The 17959-nt window shown below is 37.2% G+C and overlaps 3 protein-coding genes across 6 annotated transcripts; 1 reads left to right on the top strand and 2 right to left on the bottom strand.

Moving 5' to 3' along the window:
• Window positions 1–1663: 1663 nt before the first annotated feature.
• Window positions 1664–7387, top strand: LOC111788626 (filament-like protein (DUF869)). 4 transcript variants are annotated; one of them, XM_023669028.2, is made up of 6 exons: window positions 1664–1971; window positions 3197–3301; window positions 3513–3732; window positions 3804–6225; window positions 6426–6483; window positions 6715–7387. In XM_023669028.2, the coding sequence occupies exons 2-6, from the start codon at window positions 3203–3205 to the stop codon at window positions 7144–7146; spliced, it is 3231 nt and encodes a 1076-aa protein (XP_023524796.1). In that variant the 5' UTR covers window positions 1664–1971; window positions 3197–3202; the 3' UTR covers window positions 7147–7387. The 4 variants fall into 4 exon arrangements, with proteins under 4 accessions (XP_023524796.1, XP_023524797.1, XP_086977811.1 ...); XM_023669029.2 differs by lacking the exon at window positions 1664–1971 and adding an exon at window positions 2453–2588; XM_087121685.1 differs by lacking the exon at window positions 1664–1971 and adding an exon at window positions 2605–2870.
• Window positions 7388–10827: 3440 nt separating this feature from the next.
• On the bottom strand, window positions 10828–11673 carry LOC111788992 (protein SMALL AUXIN UP-REGULATED RNA 16). The gene has a single exon (XM_023669601.2). It carries the CDS (start codon window positions 11665–11667, stop codon window positions 11149–11151), a length of 519 nt encoding a protein of 172 aa, XP_023525369.2. The 5' UTR covers window positions 11668–11673; the 3' UTR covers window positions 10828–11148.
• A 1942-nt stretch (window positions 11674–13615) lies between these two features.
• APS2 (Pseudouridine synthase/archaeosine transglycosylase-like family protein) lies at window positions 13616–16462 on the bottom strand. Its single transcript, XM_023669599.2, has 5 exons — window positions 15598–16462; window positions 14643–15048; window positions 14242–14502; window positions 14074–14160; window positions 13616–13984 (listed from the first exon to the last, which is right to left on the bottom strand). The coding sequence occupies exons 1-5, from the start codon at window positions 16158–16160 to the stop codon at window positions 13847–13849; spliced, it is 1455 nt and encodes a 484-aa protein (XP_023525367.2). The 5' UTR covers window positions 16161–16462; the 3' UTR covers window positions 13616–13846.
• Between the last annotated feature and the right edge of the window lie 1497 nt (window positions 16463–17959).

Below are 17959 nucleotides of genomic sequence, written 5' to 3'. Positions count from 1 at the left end.
AATCTGGGAAAACGACAAAGCTTTTATGTTCTTGGATTCCCTCTGGATCCCCTTCCCAAATTTCTGTCCCTGTTTTCAATACAATTCAACTTTACTGTGAACTATATTCAAGTTGATAGTAAAAATTGAAATGACATTACTTGGAAAAGAAGCATGTATTTGTATATTAGAAAAGAAAAGAGGTTGAGTTGTGGGCTTGTGGGTATCAATTATATATATATAGATATGGATTCCTTGCTTCAAACGCTGTCATTTCCATGCCCATTGGGGCCTCAAACAACACCAAAGAGCAACGACGACGACCAAGAAGCAGAATCAGAAGAAGAAGAAGAAGAAGAAGAAGCATGTGGGCGATAAGGTGGAGTGCAACGCAAGTTCTTCCAAACATTCAATTGCGTCTCTCACAAGTTCTTCCCTTTCCCCACTTTTCTTTTTTTTTTTTTCATGAGCTGTTTAGAACAATGTTATCTCCATTTCCCAAAGACTGAGTCCAACAGTTTGGCAAATAAAATCAAATTCATTTTTGTGGCAGCTATTAAAAGCTTCCCAATGTCTTAACAAAAATGACAATTAGTACAACCCAAGTAGCCAACACGTGAACCTCTAATTTTATAAATTATTTATTCACATCAAAATATAATTTTCAACAACAACAACGAAAAAAATAAAAGATTAACAGTGACTAAAACATGTCGGAATATCATTACAAATCAAATCAAATCATGTCAACTTTGAGTGTGCTTTATGTGTCTAATTCATTAATTAAACCATCAATTATTTCTAATATACTTAATTCGTTATTAATGTCACATAATTTCAACTCTCAACCATCATACAATCTTGACGGAAAAAAAAAGTTACTTAATTATAAAGAATTGCATTAACTATTTTAAAACATTATATGTAAAATTCGGAAATAAGTTTAAGTTAAATAATAAATAATAAAAAAGTTAACAGTAAGTATGGAGAAGGATTAAATTTAAAAAAAATTTGCAAAATTATCACCCCCTCCTCAAATTCCAAATCCAATTATGGAAAAAAAAAACATTAATTTTCCCACTAATCTCTTTCTTTATATAAATTAAGTTGCTTAATCAACCCTCATTAATCATTACAACTATGCAAAACGCAGGAGGGTATTAAATAATATTCTGGGTTAGATACATAATATACGATACACAGCTTTTAATCACAGCCGTACATCAGTTAAGAAGAGATCGAAGAGCACAAATTTCATGTTTTCCAGTGGGCCATCCGCACCATAGGGGAACAAATTACGGTTGGGGGTTGACTGGACGGCTGTGATGGTGGGGTTTAGGGTAAAAGCGGCGTAGGTGATTGTGGCCAAAAGAAATGAGCTGTAGAGAGAGAGAGAGAGTGACGGTGGTCCATAGTGGCAGCGTAATGTAAATACTAACACAAACCGAACTTTCTAAACTATCGGATACAGCTCAGCTGTAGCTTCTTCAGCAATACAGGCGCGGGGGGAGGGACTTTTCCGTCATTATTGGTTTGTTTCATGGGCAAATTCGTCTTAACAGAAGCCCTTTTTCTCTTGACTCTCATTATAATTAAAATTCGAATAAATTAATATTGATTTATTTCATATAAAAAGTAAATTTTAATTTCAAATTAAGTAGAGAAAAAAAATTTAAAAAGGAGATGGTTTTGGAGCTTTTCCAACGTCCTGGCTTTTTTTAGTGGACGCACTGTGTCCGAATATTTTCATTTTCACCTCTCCCGCACTCACCCTCCACCTCCCGCTCCACCTCCGCCGTCGCCGTCGCCGTTTCCGCCGAGTCTCTTCCTCCGAAGCCGTGGCCGCGATTAGCGAATCATCTCTTTGGATCTTCATTGCCGGAATTTCAACTGATTGGTTTTCTTTACTCTCACAGTTTCACTGTAACTTCTGTTACCCGAGTGTTTCTCTTTTCCATCTGATTGTTCTTCCTCCAGCCGGCATTCCTATCGGTTAGTTGATTTTGAGTTTCTTTGCGTTTATCTCCTACTACTGATTTCTTCTCGAGCTGTTGCTTGTGTTTGTTTCTGGTTTCGAATTCGGATGAGGGAGCGTCTGTTTGACTAATAAATTGTTCTGTTCTCGCAATCGCGAGTTTTTTCATTTCGGAGTTTTGAGGTTTTGTTTCTTTCCCTAATTTGATGTTGATTCTGAATTTTTGCTTCAGTGGAAATATCTTCTTTTGTCGGTAATTGCTTCCACTTTTTCTTCTGATTAAATTTGTTTCAAGTGTTTAGGGATTTTAATTCTAACTGGAATTCTGATAACTGTCTTTTTCGTGGTATGGTATCAGTGCATTTTTTCGCCGTATTTAAATTTTAATCTATAACTATTTTGGACCATTTACTAATTAATTTGGATCTCGCTTTACCTAAGAACATCGTTGATTCTTCCTTGTGTGGGTAGATTATGTCTACTATTTTCTTTACTTTTTTTATTAAAAGAATTCTACATTATCCCAACAGGCACCGATTGGCTTCTAGGGTCAATGATCTTCGTCTAGCAATAGTTCTCTGCTTAGATCTCGATGGTTCCTTTACTGAACAGATAGTGATGACATCGTTCACATGCATGTCTATCTGACTCATTTTTTTTCATCGAACTTATTTCTGAATTTTTCCGTCGGGAGATGAGCGGTGGAATTGCTAACTGCCATCCTTTAAATTTCTTCCCGTTCTGGTGTTTCGGTGTAGCTACTTTTTATCCTGGTGCTGTTTGTGTCCAATAAATAGCATTTACACAGCGTTTGGATGTGGTCTGTTTTGTTGCAAAAAATGTGGGCTTAAAGAAATGGATTTCCATTTTTGGAACCTTATACTTTCATTACTCCATACGTGCAAGGAGCTGCGCAGTTTACTTCCCTTAATCTGTGACCACTACCCTTATTTGACTTAGTTGATTTGGTTTTTTCAGTTTCTGTAAACCCTGAGGCTTTTCTTTCTTAAAAAATTTCTTTCACATCCCATGCGCCATGGATACGATGTGTCATGGAAAGTTTTAAGCACCACTTAAGAAAAAATCAGAACTAAGTAATTCCTCAGGCAGTGACCACTAAATGATGATGCTATTAGAAGTTTGGGACTCTAGTTTTTGTCTGAATCTTGGTTTAGATCTTATAGTCTATTCTTTTCCTTGCATAACTCATTAATTTAACTGATGTAACTGCAATTTATGCAGCCTGAAATGGATCGACGAAGTTGGCCCTGGAAGAAGAAATCATCTGAGAAAACATCCGACAAGACGAATACTACGTCAGAGTCGGCAGGAGGCCAGGGTGATCAGGTAATTAGTGTAAACTTATCCACCCCAACAAATCTTAACTGTTCACTGAGGTTGCTCAGTAGTACTGTTCTTACAGTATCTCTCTTCCTTCCCCTCAAGAATTTCTTCTCTTAGAAGTGAGCTGATGGTGGTGGGATTTGAATTTATAATCACATTTTATATTTATTTACTGAAACGATTTTTTCTTACCGTATCTCCTTTCCTCATACAGGATGGTTACAAAAAACCAAGTTATGTACAAATTTCTGTGGAGACTTATTCACAGCTTACCGGTTTGGAGGATCAAGTAAAAATTCGCGATGAACAAATCCAGACACTGGAGGGTGAGATCAAAGATCTGAATGAGAAACTATCAGCGGCACAGTCCGAGATGACTACTAAGGACAACCTAGTCAAACAGCATGCTAAAGTTGCTGAAGAAGCTGTCTCAGGTATTGTTCTATATTTTTGCGGTTATATTAGAGAGATAAATCTGAAATTGTAACCAATGCCTTGACAACAGGTTGGGAGAAAGCTGAAGCAGAAGCTCTTGCATTAAAAAATCATCTAGAAACCGTGACACTGTCGAAGCTCACTGCTGAAGATCGAGCGTCACATTTGGATGGTGCTCTGAAGGAATGCATGAGGCAGATAAGAAGCCTGAAAGAAGAACATGAACTTAAATTGCAAGAAGTTATTTTCACCAAGACCAAGCAGTGGGACAAAATTAAACTTGAGTTTGAATCGAAGATGGCAGACTTAGACCAAGAACTTCTTAGGTCTGCTGCTGAGAATGCCGCACTTTCAAGGTCATTACAAGAACGTTCCAACATGCTGATTAAAATAAGTGAAGAGAAGTCACAAGCTGAGGCCGACATTGAGATGTTGAAGGGCAATATTGAATCATGTGAAAGAGAAATAAATTCACTTAAATATGAACTACACATAGTATCTAAGGAGTTGGAAATCCGCAATGAAGAGAAGAATATGAGCATGAGGTCTGCTGAAGCAGCTAACAAGCAACACATGGAGGTTGTTAAGAAAATAACTAAGATGGAAGCAGAATGTCAAAGGTTACGTGGACTTGTGCGGAAGAAATTGCCTGGTCCTGCTGCACTGGCTCAAATGAAACTAGAGGTTGAAAGTTTAGGCCGGGAATATGGAGACACCCGAGTAAGGAAGTCACCTAGTAGGCCTCCAACTCCACATATATTATCTGTGTCCGAATTTTCCCTTGATAATTCACAGAAATTCCAAAAGGAGAATGAGTTCCTTACAGAACGATTGTTAGCCATGGAGGAGGAAACTAAGATGCTGAAAGAGGCTTTGGCAAAGCGTAACAGTGAATTGCAGACTTCCAGAAGTTTGTGTGCCAAGACGGCTAGTAAACTTCAAAGTTTGGAGATGCAGCTTCAAAATGGTAATCACCAAAGGAGCTCCCCAAAATCTGTTGTTCAGTACACTGTTGAAGGATTTTCATGCCAAAGCACAACTCATCCTCCCAGCTTGACCTCTATGTCTGAAGATGGAAATGAGGATGGCCAGAGTTGTGCAGATTCTCTATCCATAGTGGCGACCTCTGACATTTCCCAATTTAGAGAGATGAGAAGTGAGAAATTAAGTAAAACTGAAAGTGGAAGTCACTTGGGGCTCATGGATGACTTTCTGGAAATGGAGAAATTGGCATGCCTATCGAATGAGTCAAATGGTGCCATCCTTGCTTCAGATGATTCAAACAATAAGGCCTCTGAAGTTGTACACCAGTATTCGAATGGTATCCAGTCGGAACATCAACTGGATTCAAGTCCATCTACAAATGTTGCATCTTCTACTGTTGATTTGTCAACAGATTGTGCTGATTCCGATGGACTGCCTTTGATGAAACTCCGATCAAGAATATCTATGATTTTTGAGTCTATTTCAAAGGATGCAGATACTGGCAGAATTTTGGAGGATATTAAATGCATTGTGCAAGATGCTCATGATGCACTTCAGCAACCTACTGTCAGTTTGAGCTGTGCTTCTAAAGAAGTGCAATGCCCTGACCTGACATGCGATAGGCAAGCCAATCCTGATGATGCTGGTTTAGGAGTAGAAAGAGAAATTGCGTTATCCCAGTCTGCTACACCCAATCAGCCCATGAGGCAAGACCTGGAAGCTGCCATCTCTCAAGTTCATGAATTTGTGCTGCTCCTTGGGAAAGAAGCCTCGAGAGTTCATGATACAGTATCTCCAGATGGGCATGGTCTGGGTCAAAGGATTGAGGAATTCTCTGCCACCTTCAATAAATTTGTGTATGCGAACACAAGTTTGGTGGACTTTGTGATTGTTCTTTCTCATGTTCTATCTGAGGCCAGTGAGCTTAGATTTAGTTTCATTGAATGCAAGGATACTGATGGGGATACTAATAGTCCTGATTGCATAGACAAGGTAGCTTTACCAGAGCACAAGGTTGTCCAAAACGATCCACTGGAAGAAAGATATACAAGCGGTTGTTCCCATATTTCTAGTCCAACTTCTGATCTTGAAGTTCCTTGTGATGGAAATCTAGTCTCCAGCTATGAATCAAATTCCAGATTACCCAAACTCTCAGCAGAGGACATTGAAGGGCTAAAATTAGCCAATGAGAACCTGTCAAAGGATTTAGCAAGGTCTACAGAGGACCTTGAGGCAACAAAGCATAAACTGCAGGAAACTGAGCAGCTGCTGGCCGAATCTAGGTCACAGCTGGCATTGGCTCAGAAATCAAACAGCTTATCAGAAACACAGCTGAAATGTATGGTAGAGTCTTACAGGTCACTTGAAGCACGATCAGAAGATTTGGAAACTGAGATAAATCTTTTGAGAGCAAAATCTGAAGCATTGGATAATGAACTTCAAGATGAAAAGAGGAATCATCACGAAGCTTTGTCCAAGTGCAAGGAGCTTCAAGAACAACTACAGAGGTTAGTCTTGTACCTTCCTCTGTTGCATGAGTAGTATAACGACGCCTATGTATGGTAAACTTTAGGTGATGGACATCAATGTCTGTCCTAAATTTTATCCAATTTCCCCCGTTATTGCCTGATTTTATTAGATCTTTATCTGTTTTCGTTTTAATGCATCACCAAATCAAATTTCATATCCTTTGTTTCTTGTGTTACAGGAATGAGGCTTGCGCTACATGTTCTTCAGCAATTAATGATGATCCCCAGAAGAGCCAGGTGAAGTTGAAATACCTTTTCCGTTTTTGAAATTGCTTTGCCCCATAAACGCTCTAGAATTACCATCATAATAATACATTCAGGAAAGAATGAGCGTGAAAGAAAAGCACTAACTTATTCCAATCTACAAATATGGTTAAGGAATAGGTTGTTTCAATTGAGGAGCAATGAAATAATTTGTTGAGCCTTCTATTATTGAACTTGGTATTGGTATTTCTTTTGTTACAATAGGAGATAGAGTTGACTGCGGCCGCAGAGAAGTTGGCAGAATGTCAAGAAACGATTTTTCTTCTTAGCAAGCAGCTGAAATCTCTGCGCCCCCAACCGGACTTTGGTGGATCTCCATTCAGCGAGAGAAGTCAAAGAGGCGAAGAGTTTAACGAGGATGAACCATCTAAAAGTGGCACCAATCTGGTGGACCTGGATCAGTCTGAATTGGATACCGCCGCTTCTGCAATGGCACCCATAGTCGATGCAGAATCCCCTTGCAGTGTTTCTGACAGTGAAGGAGGAAGCTTCTTGATGTCTCCTAGCAATTCAAAACATCCAAAGCACAGACCAACCAAGTCAAGCTCCTCTTCCTCCTCTTCCGCTCCAACTCCAGAGAAACATGCTCGAGGATTCAGTAGATTCTTCTCCTCGAAAGGAAAGAACAGTCATTAGGCATCCGTGCTACTCTCATGCATGATGATAATGCGATTCTGTTAAAATACTTCACTCAATAAGATAAATAGATAAAAAGAAAACCAAACAAACATAGACATCTAAGATTTTAGATGGGAATCAGTTTTGGGAGGTCTATGTCGTGAAAGTCAGCACAAAAAATGATGCTTACAAACGTATCTTTTAACATTTGTACATTATTATCATATTCACATCTGTTAATTTTTCTTCTTTTCTTTTCCTTTCTTGAAGGCTTGGCTTTCCCTTGACATTTGGACTGTGAACTCTGTGATCAATTGGTGTGGCTTTTATTTGATTTTTGGACCCCACATTTTGAATATATACACATATCACAAAGGGTATGTAGTGGTGGGAGATTGCAGGGATAAGCAAGGCACATGAGCTATAGGAGCATAGGGCGTTATTGATGAATTGAAATGAGGGGCTCCATGTGGGGTTATTCATTCACATGGTCCTCACTTCAATTACTGATCCAACCAAATCAATGACAGCTAAAACTGTTGGTCCATAGTTGAAGTTGGACTGTGCTTTATAAAATAGTACACCGTATTATACAGTTCTTCAATCCCAATAATTGTTAACAACTCCCACCGACTAATTACAAGCTCCTTCCTTTGATCACTCCATCACTATCAGATAAATTTCAATCTTTTTTTTTTTTTTTTTTTATCAAGTTTTGCCCAGTTAGATATGAACTGAAATGCATTATTTGAATACGTTTGTGTTTTGGATGAAGAGACAAAGCAGTAAATATGAAGCAAAGCTTGCTAATAAATAATGGGGTATATTGAAATCTGGAAATTATAATGTTTCCTAAAGACTATGATTATTATTATTATTATTATTATTATTGATGCAGCCCAAGATCCGTCCACCATTTTCGTGGAGATTTATATAACGTACCAAATTTACATTTTTCTCATTATTTTGTATGTCCCACCTCCACTACTTGGCGCACTCTAAGTAAAATTGTTGTACTTTTATTGCATTTTTATTGCTTCATATCTTTACTTTATGTATATATTAAGACTGTTGGAAGAGTGGGACATAATGACCCATTTGTAGATATCAACTTATGATGTTGGACTGTTAACACTGTTTCAAAAACTGGTTAAAATATTATAATTTGATCCATACGTCGTAAAATTAACATGTTCTTTACTTTGTCTTTAAATTTAATGATTAAAATAGTATATCTTTAATCAAAAGATGGAAGATTTGTATCTCTTTATCTCGACAACTGAAACTAATCTACCTTTAATATTACTCAACTCAAGAAGAGATATAGTATACGAAAAGAAGTTGGGTCAATGGTATAATTACAAAATTTTTGATACACATCACATATTCTATTAGAATCCATGTGGAACTATAGAAGATTTTAGGGTAATAGGGAAATATATATATATATATATATATATATATATATATATATATATATATATATATATATATCAAACATGGATACCCTACAACTCACCCAACTTCCCCACATTTTAGACTTTTCATATTCCTACCCCTACTTCTTCCACTTAAGGACCAAAACATTTGCTCGAATCTCCTTCACACAGTTGACACGACTCAATTCGACCCGACCGGTCCACATTAGTACAATGCAGATACCAAAAGCAAAAAAAAAAAGAACCGAGCTAGATTTTCTCATCTCTCCCATTTCATATGAAAGCCGAAATTATGAATATACATATCCCCTTCTTTTCTTAATTAATATGGTTAATTTATAATATGGGAAAAAAAGTTGGATTAAAAAAATAATTAAATTAGTAAATCCATTAAAGTGACGTGGGATCTACTTGATTTGATGCAATCACGAGCGTTGGTCTGTTGTTGATGATAATCCCAATTGCTTTATTATTATTTTTTTCAAAAAATAATAAATAAATAAAATTAGATGAAAATAATTAACATTTACCCATCACCTTATATTCTAAAACTTATATAAAAATAAAATATCCCTATAAAATTCAACAAATTAGAAAAATAATGACAAACAAAAAACGTGGGGAAACAATGATTTTTTTTAAAAATTAAATTCGAGAGGTTTTAATGGTCGTCTTGTCTTTTCTTATTAATTTCATTTTCACTTTCACGCGTAATCTCGTTTCAATCTCATCGATAGTCGTTATCTACTCTCTCAACGTCATTGGTCGGCATTTACCTAATTATAATTAGTATCTTTTAACATTAAATGATACACGCCATTAAAATTTTATACTAATTTCGGTAGAATCTTATTTCATATCTAATATATTAATTAATTTTTTTTTTTTATAGTAATTATTGTTATTATTTTTTTTTTTGGCATGTGGTTATTTGAAGGCCCATACACTAATTTGCATCCCTACAATGAGAAGGGGACCATATATTCAAATTTCCAATTTTTTTCTTCTTCAAATCTTTGAATTACATTAAATATTATCACTCTTTTTTTTAATAATATTATTGGAAAGGTGTGAAAATGACATCTAACATATGAAATTTGTAAAATAAAATAATCATTGTCGGCATAAATGATAAATGTCCACTCGATGTTGATAGAATAATAATGTTAATATGAATTTATAATTAGCTCTCAACTTACTTTAAATCATTTCATTTATATTCTTATTTAAAAATACAGTAAAATTGAATTATGTGGTATTGTTTCTAATTTGAATTTTATAATAATGAATGGTTGTTTTTATGTTTTGAAAAGTCAACCACTTTTGTAATGATTGATAATAGGCATTCACTATTTCAAAGTCAATCAACATAGTTAGCTTAATATAGAAATATTTTGAGGATATTATATAAGTTATTGATTAATCAAAGCTTTTGCTAATAATTAATTGGTTATAATATAGAATTAGTTATTCAGTTATAAATAATATTCAGTATTTTGACTGGTAATAAAGAAAAATAAAATTGAAAATAAATGAAAATAAAAGGGGCAGCTTTTGTTGAAGTAATTTCCATATTTATTATTTAATTGGTGAAGTCTGATGTCCTACACAGTACGCCCTCCCTTGGCTACGGCTACGGCTACCACTTTGTGACACGCGCCTCCACATCTTAATTCCTAACCGTCCGATCATTAAATCGTTATAAAGTTTTTTACTTTTTCAAGAAATGTGTACTCTGATTGTGGTCCCCACCCACATGGGCTTCCAGAAAGTCGGAGGTTTTTTTTTTTTTTTTTTTTTTTCTAAACATGTCCCTCTCATATTTCCCCAACTTTCAAATTATTTACAAATTTCCAATAAATTAATCACCCATAAATTACCACAAAAAAATACATACATTTTTTAATTTCTAATCGGGTTGCCTCCTCTCCTTTCAAATACTTTATATAATATTTAGGAAAAAGATTTGGACTTTAATAATCATTATTATTACTTTAATTAAAAGTTTTCTTTTTTATTTTCAATTTTAGATATATATATATATATATATATATATATATATATATATATATATATATATATATATATATAGAGAGAGAGAGAGAGAGAGAGAGAGAGAGAGAGAGAGAGAGAGAGAGAGAGAGAGTTAGGGAGAGGAGAAAACGTTGGCCCGTGACAGAACATTCCATGTCGTTCAGTTTTAACGGCAAAAAACGGTTGAGTTAATCGAGATTTGGGCAAACGTCGGCGACATGGAAAATTTAAACACAAGCCCAACGGACAAAACCCTTAAAATCAGCGACTAACCAAAAGGGGACAAAAAACCAGCCCAGGTCGCTACTCACTGTGATTGACTCAAATTTCCATTTCCCCAAACTAATTTTACTTACATTTTCAGTCATACGGAATCGTGGGTTCTTCTTCCCTTTCAATTTCTCCATCAACTATGAAATAAAATGAAGAAAAATGGAGAAGAACATAACAATATTATATGGCAGAGAAGCAGAGAAGCAGCTTCATCATTTTGGCCGGCCTAAAAAGGAGAAAAGAAAATGAAAAAAAGGAGAAATATAATAAGAGTTCATCGAAGGGTGGATGTTAGGGACTGAAAGAAGTGTTCATCGCAGGGAATGGTGAGGCCCATGTCATGATCGAACCCAAATTCATCAGCTGCTTGTTGGAGCAAGATTTGGAACTGTGGGTGATTCAAATATGTGATGGGGACAATGTGTCTGCTTCGATTTTCTCCTACGTACACCACGAAATGGCCCTTGGGAACGTCCAAAGGGAGGCCCTGTTCGTCGTACTGCTGCTGCTTCTTCCCCAAGCTGGAGCAGCGCTTCAGCATCTGCTTCAGCACTGCGGTCTGTGGCATTTTGGTGGACTTTCTGATGGCCATTTTGGTTGGGGAGAAACAAAAAAACAACAAAGAAGAGAGGAAAGTGGAGGTGGGAAAGAAGATGGGATGTTTTGGGGTATTTATGGAGGGGGGAGAGAAACAGAGGAAACAGAGAAAGAAAGGGTTAATGGTTATAATGGTTAGTGATTTAGTGTGGGGTAAATGACAGAGCACGGGTGTTTTGGGAGAAGTGAATCTCATGTTTGCACCCCAAACGGCCCACCCTAACCCCCCTTTCATTTTCCTACTCTTTCTCCTCTCCTTTTCCACACCTTACCTCCCTTCCCCTCCAAATTTTGACTAAACTCGATCACTTCGCAACGGACATGTACGGGATCATTTTTTTTAATACCCTTCTACTGCTACCAAAAAAAAAAAAAATGAGACCTTGCTCGACTTTCCTACTATTATCAAACTAGTCCTATTATATGCGTGTAATTGTACATCCGAGAGTAGCTCAATTCCAACCAGACTTTTAGATTAGTACCTTTTGCAATTGACTCTATAATGTGAGTCCCAGAGTAGCTCGATTCCAATAAGACTTTCAAGCTAGTACCTTTTGTAATTGACTCTATATCTTTTTCAATAGACATGGGTTTTTCGATCAAGTTTTGAATGCTTTTCTAGTCCGGTCATTCCAGTGAAGCCTTCTTAAAGCTTTTAAACATGCATAACTGAAAACAATATTGTAGCGTTGGTTGATTAAGTTGAGGAGATTCTTCTTTCCTTAATGTTTTGGGGTGCCCCCATATTGAATTACATCCATCCATACCTTTGCCCAAATCTTAATCCAGATATTTCCTTGCTTTGCTTTTAATACATTTTATATCCACATCTTCTTCCCCCCACACACCATTTACAACAAAATCATGATTTGATATTGAAATTTCATTAGAGACACCAAAAGCTTCAATCATAAAATAAAGCAAACAGAGAAATAAAGAGAACACAAGTCAATTTCAGGGGAAATGGTTTGACTTCTGGAAAATAAAAAAATAAAAAATATATTATATTTGTTATTGGAAGAAATGATTGACATAAATAGTATATAGTATATAGTATATAGTATATAGTATAGTGGTGTTTATAATTATTGTTACAGGACCAGGCTGTACAAGATTTTGATACGGAAAGGAAAAGAATACATTAATAATAGTGTATGTGTTTAGGAAGTACCCTCCTCCATGTCCTCTCTGCCTTTCAACTTCACAACGTTCAAACACAAACTATTATTTATGTTCAATTCCAACACTTCGTTTGTTTTCAAGTGGGTCTTCTGTGTTTTCTTTTATATAATTCAAGGCTGACTTGGCGGAGTAGTGATCATCCTTATCTTCAATAAGGTCGGAGTTTAGGAGAGAAATTAATAGCATGAAATGAAATGAAATGAAGAATTTGTCTTTTGTTGTCTCTAACAAACTCAATACTAAATCAAATGTTGTGATTAAACACACAGATTCAAACATGATGATCATCATCAGAGAGCTGATTAGATATAGCTGGGGCTGGGGAAGGTCAAAGTGGTTGACTTGAAATGGGAAAATATTGGGAAGAAAAGGTCAATGATTGAAGAAACTACTGGGGTTGGGGTCGGCCTTCTCCTCCACGTTGTGTGAAGGAAATTGGGTTTGGCATTTAGCTTAGAGGGAACATAAAAACAGAGCAACAATGGTAATGGGGTGTATTATTATGACACCGAAAGGCAGGCGCTTGGGAAGCCATTTTGTATGTGTGTAAATAGAAGAAAGTGACAGGATTTTGGTAATGGGAATCACATGAGCTCCACGTTAGGTTTGTCCCTGGTTTTTCATGGGGTTCCTTCCTGATAGTGGATTTTGGGGGAAGTTTTTTGAAGCACTTTTTTGGAGGGAAGCTCAAACACGATTGGTGATTGAATATAAATGGGACACATCTCAAATTGCTTAAAAAGCTGATGCCGATCACTCCCAGGATTTGCACTTCCCTTTCTCCTTCATACCCTAACCATTTCTCCTTTCTCCCTCACTAAAAGTACTTTCCGGATGTACCTAAAATCTCTCCCTTTTCCTTTCCCTTTCCCTTCTTTCTTTATTCACAAACCCCTCCCTAAATAACACATACAACTAACTGCCTAACCTCGACTAAGATTCGTTGAACTATGTTCATATTCGCAATAATAACAGCTTAATTTAAACCATTATATCATCTCACAAGTGAAGAAACAATTCACTGTTACAAGCATATCTTAAAGACATTAGAAAGGATAAGGATTCCAAACCAGCATAAAAAAACCGAGAATAGAACAAAGCTTTCGCTATCCACAATTGAAGTTGCATTGTGTTCTTCTACTCAATCCCCGGCAGCTTCCTCAGACTAATTCATTTCAACTCAAACTATCTTCCTAAACTGACAATGCTGGTTGCTGCGATGTCGCATCTTCGGCCTGCAAGCTCTTGTAGTAGTTCACCAACACCTTCCATCCGCCGGGGCACATGAAACCGTCTGGAGGGTTCTCGCCGGTCCTTGCGAAAGTTCGCATCTAAAGTACGACATATGGACAAAAGGTTCAAACAACTCAGATACTATATGTCATGATGGCATCCTGTCCAAACAGAACTCTTCTCTTACCTTTGTTCCGGAGATGAAGAGGAAATCTTTTGCTCGTGAAGGGTCGAAGAACGCCATCTCCTTTGCTACGGTATCATATGCAGCCACCTGCGGTCAAGGGGGTGTTAAAACGCAGAGGGAGGGTGGAAAAGTGGGAAAAGGAGAAGGGAAGGTCACTGAGATACTGACCTTGAAGGGCAATATGTTTAGCTTCTCAAGCCCAGGGGCCATACTTAAGACCTTCTTGCCATGGTCTGGATCATATAGATCTCTCTTCTCTGTTGGGTGCCCCATTCCAGCAGGGTCTCGACCAACAATGTAGAAATTTGCACCTGCGTTGATCCTTGCTTTAGCATGCCATTGTACTTCAGTAGGACCGGCGTAATGCATCGGTGATGGGAAAATGGACACGATGGTTGTTTCGGGGTCAAGGACTCCATCTTCTAAAACCTAAACACATAGAAAGTCTCTTAAGTAACATAAACTAAGCAGGCCAGAATAGCAATGATCTTACTTTTTGAATGTACAAAATAGAGCATGCTTGTAAACTGAATGATGTTATTGGAAAACTATTGATATGAAAAACAAACCTTGCTATGTTGCTCCATTCGAACATCCAATGGCACATCATCTGCTTTTGTAAAACCTCCCAAAGGATGAAGCAATAGAATTGGATTCTTGTAACCCATGTCGAGAAGTCGTTTACGTGTATCGTTCATTAACAAAGCGTGTCCGTTATGCACAGGGTTCCTCAACTGGAAGGCGAAAACAGCATCGGCCTGACGCCTATCGAACTCTTGTCGTAGCTGTTTCGGAGAGAGCCTATAATGATCAAGTCCATCGTTGTATTTGATGGGGTTTATTACCTCAAGATCTCCACCAATGAGCCAGTTTCCAGCATTTGTAATGACTTCATCAACATATGGTAGCCCTGGTGCAGTTGTTCCCCAAGTTCTAGCTATTCTCTCTTCCTTGTTATGCTTGAATATCTCAATGCTGAAAAACCACATAGTTTGGCTTCAATTTGATTACATAGTTCACTACGTATTGGCCTCAGTGTTCAAATAAAAAGAAAGTTTCCAGAAGACTCCATAAAGGCATAAATATATGAATCAGAACATGAACAACATTAGGCGTTTGAATTTGTAAACTCCGCAATCTAAGATCATCACGATGGTCAGCTTTGTTTTGGAGTTCAAATAACCAGAAATTTTGTTATAAACGAGATTGCAGAGCATAATAAAATATTGTCCCTCATGATCAACCCAGTTGCTGCGAGCAAGTGGAAGAGTATGACTATTAATATTATATAACAACATATCTCGGGATTTAAATAATTAGGATTATGTCATATCATATTCGCTATTCCAAAAGAGGAATTGATCGCTTGAATTGTTGGTGGCCAACTAAAAGAAGGCCCAAACGAAGGGTGGAAAAGAAAACAACTCTTTTTTGCAGATCAAAACATCAAAGAAAAATCCACAAAACGCCATTTCCATCTACAGTGACCTCGAAGATCGAAGGGATTAAATAAACAAAACTAACCTGCGAAGAATGCCGACCAAATCTCCATTGGGACCGAGCAACCCCACATTGGGTGAGGACCCAATTTGTTCCTTAACATCGTCGCCGATGGCAAGAACAATGGGAAGCGACATGTTGACAAGAGACCCATCTTTAATTTTCAAGCAATTGAAATGCAAACTCTGCAAATACTCCTCCTCTCGCATGAACCCTTTCAATGGGCTCGCCCATCCTTCACTAATGACATGAACCCACTCGAGATCAATTCGGGTCAATTTCACCTTCGGCAATGATTCGGCCTCCAAAACCCTCGAAGCCCTTTCACTCTCGGGCACAGTCAACTCGACAACAGCCCCACCATCAGGCTCGATCAGCGAGCACTTGATCGAAGAGCGCAGAGAACGAGGCGAATAGCCCTGCATTGCGGGTTTAAACCCCAAAGACTCAGAAACGTAAATGGGTTTGGATTTAATCTTGGTATAGTAAGTGGCAATGGGTACAGGTGTTCTTTTTATTGTAGTTTGGAGGGTGTTGAGGCTGATTTGGGGAGAAGTGGCGAGGTGGAGCTTAGCGACTAGAGACATCTTCGGTTGAAACGGGAAATTCCGGAGATGGGTTTTGAAATTGCCAAAATAGTATTGAAGGTCCGACGAAAATGGAGAAATGGGGTGGCTGAATCTATGAGAAGTGAGAACAAGAACATGGCTGAAGGGGAAAGGGAGGTGAAAAGGCAACCAAGATAAGTGGCTCGTCTCTACAGATCCACACGTTTGTTTGTGGCCCTTTGCGCATAGGGAGGGTGGCTTTGGTTGTGGCTAATCGTCTCTCCCTGCGGTTTGAAAACACTGCTGCTTGTGGCTGTGATGATAGGCCCAAACCCCACCAACGATTCTTCTTCGACAGCAACGCGCAGAACAATTCTCCTTTACGAATGTTTTTGAGCGGCCCCACGCGATTGGCTCCAAAGTATTCTCATACGCTTACCTCCATTGCCTCTAAATCTATTCCTTTTAACCATTTTTATCACCCACAAGACCTGATTCAAAGACGATTTATACCCTAAATCTTTTTCAACTTTTTGCATTAATATAAATATTATAGGAGTATTTTTTATTTTTTTTCCTTCAAAATTAATTTATTTTATTTTCTTCTTTTAAAAAAACTAGTTTACTAAATAAATAATTAAATTATGGGGGAACTAAAAGGGAAAGTATTTTCTTGGATGCTTGCAAGCTAATTAGTCAGCACAAAATTGGAAGCGAATAATAAGTATTATTTTTTTATAAAGAAAAAGCAAGATTATTTTATGAAACATCAGCCTTTTCAGAATAAAGTTAATTTAAAAAATAAAAAGAAAAAGAAAAACTCGTGATGTGACATTTCAAAATATGAACGTCATTAATTTCCTGGCCCAAAAAGTGGGACACGAATGGGCTAAAACTTTGGGCTGATCTCCGTAGTCCGGACATTGGCCCATTTCATGTGATGGACCAAATAGTTTTTGGGCTTGGGCCGCATCATGAGCCCAAAAATAGCATAAAGATTGTATGGATTTTATGATTTTGATAATTGACAAATAATTGGGATAATTAAAACTAATTAATCAACTCATTGTGTCCACGTGTATTGCCTAATCCAGAAAGTCAATAATTTCTTATAATTTAAAGAAGAAAGAGGGTGATGCAGCGAAGATGATGGGCCAAAGATTCAAATCTGGGGCATTCAATAATACACTTTTTATTTGATTTTTGATTGAGTTGACTAGGCATGGACACATCAATTATTTGACGGATGAATTTGGTCGAATTTGAGCTGGAACGCCACGTGTGCAGCTCACACCCGACAATCCACTAACGTAACAATGTAACAATGCTTCATATTTTATCTTATCTTTTTTTAATATATAAATTAAATCGCTTTTTGCCACCACTGACACGCTTTTACACGTATACTTATCCAATTATAATGGGTATTTAAGAAACATTATAGGGTCGTTAGGAGACTGCCTTCGGTTGGGTTACAATCACTCAACTGTTCATATAGTCGATTCTAATGGCCATATATAATATTTATTTTCCCTTTTTTTTTTTTTTTTATATTTTAATGTCACATTGGAAGATACGGATTAGATCATAGTTTATAATGTGACGCACGGTGGAGATTGTACATTATATTAAAAAAATAATTAAACGAATCTTGTGTAATGATAAGACTTGGATTCGGCTACTCATGGGTGAACACAAAATTTAATTTAATTATAAAGAAATGGGGAAAATGGGTATTGAAATGAAGCTGGAGGACCCATCAAGATAAAAGCCGTGTTGGAGCGGAGTGATGTCGTTTTAGGACAATGCTTTGCAGACAATTTCAACGTGAATTTCGT

This window comes from Cucurbita pepo, chromosome 2, assembly GCF_057944985.1.
Source record: "Cucurbita pepo subsp. pepo isolate OVF chromosome 2, ASM5794498v1, whole genome shotgun sequence".
NCBI classification, from domain to species: Eukaryota; Viridiplantae; Streptophyta; class Magnoliopsida; order Cucurbitales; family Cucurbitaceae; genus Cucurbita; species Cucurbita pepo.
Note: the sequence above shows the minus strand (reverse complement) of the source record. Positions and strands in the feature narration are given on the sequence as shown.